The sequence below is a fragment of the Leptidea sinapis genome, chromosome 21 (genome assembly GCF_905404315.1).
Source record: "Leptidea sinapis chromosome 21, ilLepSina1.1, whole genome shotgun sequence".
Classification (NCBI taxonomy): domain Eukaryota; kingdom Metazoa; phylum Arthropoda; class Insecta; order Lepidoptera; family Pieridae; genus Leptidea; species Leptidea sinapis.
In genome coordinates, this window is record NC_066285.1 from 8,675,969 (window position 1) to 8,680,884 (window position 4,916).

The window sequence follows — 4,916 nt, forward strand, 5'->3', positions numbered from 1 at the left end:
TTTACACCCGAGCCCGACATATGGGCCCCGTTTCGGGGTCTTCAATACGGAAATGTATTTTCGTCCTCTCGAAAAAAAAAACCTATTAAAAATAAGTACATTAAGTCAAAGGAAGTCTTTTTTTTTAATATTTCATAGCAAAAATATTACTTAATATTTAACACAAGGTTGTGATCAATAAAATAATATGTAACGCAATACTATAAAAGCTCGGTTCAGAATCATAAAATTAAGCTAAGTGAACATTAAAGGGCCGACAATCAGCTAATATAATTAAAACTAGTCGCAATTCAATCGTTTTTGATGTAATGACTTCTATATCAATCTGAATTAAAGTACATCTTTGAATTTCTTTAATTATTCATAATTAAAAAAATTAACAAGGTTACTTCAGCAGCTATGACACATAAAATTTACAGACACATTATGACTCTGGCATAGTAAATAAACATTTTATTAAATATTTGTGAGAGTGCAATAATAAAAAAATCTATGTTTCATTTTTTTTTAATTAATTTTTATTAAAATAATATTTAAGAGTGTTAGAAGTTAATTTATTCGGTTGGTTGACTTTTGTTTGTCCGTACTGTTTAAAAAAAAACATTGTACTAAATTGTGTATGCATATAGTTTTTAATGAAACTGAAATTGTTACTCTGAGCCTTTTCAATGTTGTTAACAAATCCTTTTAATTGTGAATTCATTAAAATTATTACATTATATTATTTATCAATTCCAAATTATTTTTTTATAATTGCAGTTAAAATTCAGAAATAAACAGAAATTAATTTAAAACGATTCCATCAATTAAAAGCGGTTTAAGATAAAAAAAGTTTAAGATAAACATCGCAAGACTACGTCCTCGATCCTATGAAATTTTATTAAGAAATATTTTAAATCGTTCCCATATTGAGATGCATCAAAAACGATAAACGGCTTAAAACGATTGATTTATCTCAATACTGCTGAAATTCGAAAGATTGTTGCGTGATATTATCCATTTGCTTCTTAAAAAGCCCTTTAGAGGGATACCGCTAGATCAGGGATTGATTGATTATATTGTTGATAACGTTATGTATATACATAGGCACTTATGTGAATTTGCTAGAAACTGTCATAACCATAATGTTAACACCAGGAACAAACATAAACATACAATGCCTACTACTCGATTAAGTCGAGTTAAAAGTCTCTTGTGAGGCGATGTATATCCTTTTTTTTTACAACAAGAATCCAGGAAATGTTTATAACAAATGTATTACAAAATTCAAAATAATTGTTAAAAAAGGTAACATTTTTATTTTTAAATCACGATATCTTACAACGCCCATATAGCCCAGTGGTTAGTGACCCTGTCTACTAAGCTAGTGGTCCCGGGTTCGAATCCCGGTAGTTGCAAACATTTATAGGTATTTATGTATGTTTAAGTAAGGATATAGTATTAAATATATTGTTGTGTTGTACCCATAGTACAGACTATGCCTAAACTGGGGCTAGATAATTTGTCAATGTTCGCAGTATCATATTATACTAGATTGGCATGGCATGATCAATGATAATGGTGGAAGTAATCACCCACTAACAATTGGTCCCCAAGATGTCTGACTTAAAATAAATTAATTCATGTTGAAATCCTTGAATTGGTGACGTTAATTACATCAAACTATTTGCAAGAGGTTATTTATCCTATCGAAATTAAATAACTTAATATAATTTTCTTTGATTTTATTATACTAGCTGACCTGGCGAACGTTGATTTGCTATATAAATTATATATGTAAACCTTCCTTGAGCTTCAAGGAATCCATTACAAAAGATTTCATTGAGATCGGTCGAATAGTTTAGGAGTTATTAGGGAACATACAAATATACATTCTCCTTTATATATTATATAAATAGATTATAATAAAATATAATTAAAAACATTTAAATAAAAAAAATTTTTAATGGTAGGATGTAATTGTAACACTGTTTTACGTAAAAGTTACAATTTTATTTTTATTTTAGTTAACGCGACGTTTCAAGACCTTTCCAGATTGCGTTTTCAGGGGGTCTCTAATGTAAAAATAAAGTTACAATTACACGCGTCTGAATCCTTCAAAAGTGTTTTATTAAACTTAATATTCTCAAGATTTTCATAGAACCGAGCGACTATCGAACCCGTAACCCGTTCGACAAGTTGAATATACTCAGCGAACAAGCTAGTATCAAATATTGTATTCACATAGAATCTAAAATATGTGCAAGTTTCGAAAGTACATATCTTATACCGTACTTATATAAATAAAATTTATTTTATACCCAAATAAAAAGGCCATAAACATTTGTTTACGACTGCTTTATTTGTTTAATCGATAACGATTTAATTGCCATTCTTTCTTATTCTTTTAATTTATTTAAACGTTTTGGCCACTCCGCACGGTCGAGGAGCGCTTTCATGGAAGACAAAATCTTGATTTAATCCCTTAAAAGCCATTCCATTTAAATATGCAGAAGTCTTGTAAAAAGCCTTTTAAACTTTTTTAAAGTTGGCTAGTATTAAACTTTCCTTAATAATCTTTATGTAGAAAAGTTTATCATTTATAAATTACTGCAAACTATTTTATCAATTAATGTTTATTTTTAGTTTCGAATTATATATTGTGTGTACTGATTTATACATAATAGCTATAAACCAAAATAGACAACCTCGTCGGTAAGGTTAAAATAATGATAAAAAATTGTTTTATAGTACAGTGGTCATCATTAAAAACCGGGCACGCGTTAACCTTTCCCTAAGCGCGACGGCTCGCTCCCCTATCCCTGACCAGGTACGGTCTCGTACGTAAAGGGAAGGGATGAAGAAAATAATAGGGGAAGAGAATTTTAAAATTTATATTTTTTGCAGCTGGCGCAGGTGATAAAACGCGTGCGCGCGCGCCCCGGGATCACTTGTCCGTGGAGCTTCGTAGCCACTGCCCGCCGCTCGAGACCGCTACCAAAGCTCCTACGAAGCCTTTCGATCGTGTCGACTAGTGCTCTTTTAACCGTCGCGCCGACCGGACGTGCGCGATCCGATCGCTAGTAAACACGTAATATGTTGCAAGAAATACAGCTGCTTCAAGGGCAGAACAACTACGTAGTCGTTTCGTCCGGTTACCCGACTGCAACTGTGACCAAAACGATGGACAAGAGAGTTGTCCCGATCGCTCCGGCGCCGGAGAAAAACTACGTCACCCACGACACGCCTCCGAACTTGCAGTACAGGAAGAAAGTGCATTTTAAAACGAATCCGTACACTGGACCGCAGGCTGCCTCGATCGCGAGAAGAAATGCTCGGGAGCGTAATCGTGTCAAACAAGTCAATGACGGATTCAATGCCTTACGACGACACTTGCCCGCGTCTGTAGTAGCCGCTCTGTCAGGTGGCGCTAGACGAGGCTCCGGTAAAAAACTCAGCAAAGTAGACACATTAAGAATGGTCGTTGAATACATTAGATATCTCCAGCAACTGTTAGATGAAAGTGATGCTGCTTTAGGAATCACCCGTGATCAAGAGAATAGGGAAAATATTCCTAATGGTAATTCACACGCAATGACTTCCTTATCGGATATGGATGATAGTTTTTTCTATGGCAACGGATCACCGTGTTCAGAGAAGCCTGATTCCCCTGCACCTTCAGAATGCTCTTCAGGAGTTTCGTCAGCGTATTCAGCTGTTGACAGATTTGAAGTTGCAACTCAACCGCACCTTGGTCCGATGGATGAAGATGAACTCCTCGATGTTATATCCTGGTGGCAGCAAAAATAGTTATAACGTAAGTTATATTTTTAATCACAAACGTTTTCCATAACTTCATCTTGTACTATAAGTTCTAAGTATTCTTGGTACGCTTCCACGTAATGATAGTTTTAATTTTATGTAGTCATAGTATTGTAAATATATATTATAAGATTTGTTTTGTTTGAATAATAAATAAACGTAATTCTAAGAACAAACAAATGATTTAGTTACAAATATTTAAATTCTTATTCGAAAATATTTATTGAAGATATTATTTAATCTTTTCAAGATTCCAACATTTAATCTTTAGTTACAATTTTAATTATAAGCAATTGTATTAACCAACACACTATATTTACGTAACCAATTTTTTTCAAATCATTAATAATATGTTTATTTCTTTGTTCACAGGTAAACATAATTTGGACTGAACCCCTCCGATGAATTATAAATCAAACCTTTATAGTGAATACGAAAAGACTCTATAAATATCTAGTCAACCGATAGTGCCTTACCTAAATATATGTAAATAGTATTATATCATAGTATAGGGCGATGGAAATGTTGTGAACGTTATCCAAATGTTTTACCTGAGTGTAGCACCGCGCTAGAGGCTCGTAAATTATTTTATGAAGCCAATTTATGTAAATATTAGTTTTAAGAGGACAATAAATTATTTATTGAAGTAAAAATAAAACTATTTCCTTTATCCTTGTCATTCTATATTTTATATTTTGTAACTTTTATATTAATAAATCATAACTCTTATTTTAAGTCAGTGATTTTCTAAATTGAATCATATTTTATTCTTTAACCTTTCTTTGCACATATGAAATGTATAAATTATTTCATTAATTTTAACGAAATTATAAGATTTTAATTGAATAAATATCGATTTATTTTATATATATCTACGAGTAACACCAAAGGAATTCGGATACTGGCTGGGTTAAGGAACAGGTGCAAATTACTTCTACTAATAATAATTTACCAGTGAGAGGCTCCTTTGCACAGGATGCCGGCTAGATCATGGGTACCACAGGGGCGCCTACTACCTACTTCTGCCGTGAAGCAATAATGTGTAAACATTACCGTGTTTCGGTCTGAATGGCGCTGTAGCTAGTGAAATTATTGGGCAAATGAGACTTAACATC

At 32.8% G+C, this 4,916-nt stretch overlaps 1 protein-coding gene across 1 annotated transcript; it reads left to right on the forward strand.

Moving 5' to 3' along the window:
* The first annotated feature begins 2,946 nt into the window (after window positions 1-2,946).
* On the forward strand, window positions 2,947-4,471 carry LOC126970699 (achaete-scute complex protein T3-like). The gene is made up of 2 exons (XM_050816792.1): window positions 2,947-3,796; window positions 4,174-4,471. Exon 1 carries the CDS (start codon window positions 3,076-3,078, stop codon window positions 3,787-3,789), a length of 714 nt encoding a protein of 237 aa, XP_050672749.1. The 5' UTR covers window positions 2,947-3,075; the 3' UTR covers window positions 3,790-3,796; window positions 4,174-4,471.
* The last annotated feature ends 445 nt before the right edge of the window (window positions 4,472-4,916 follow it).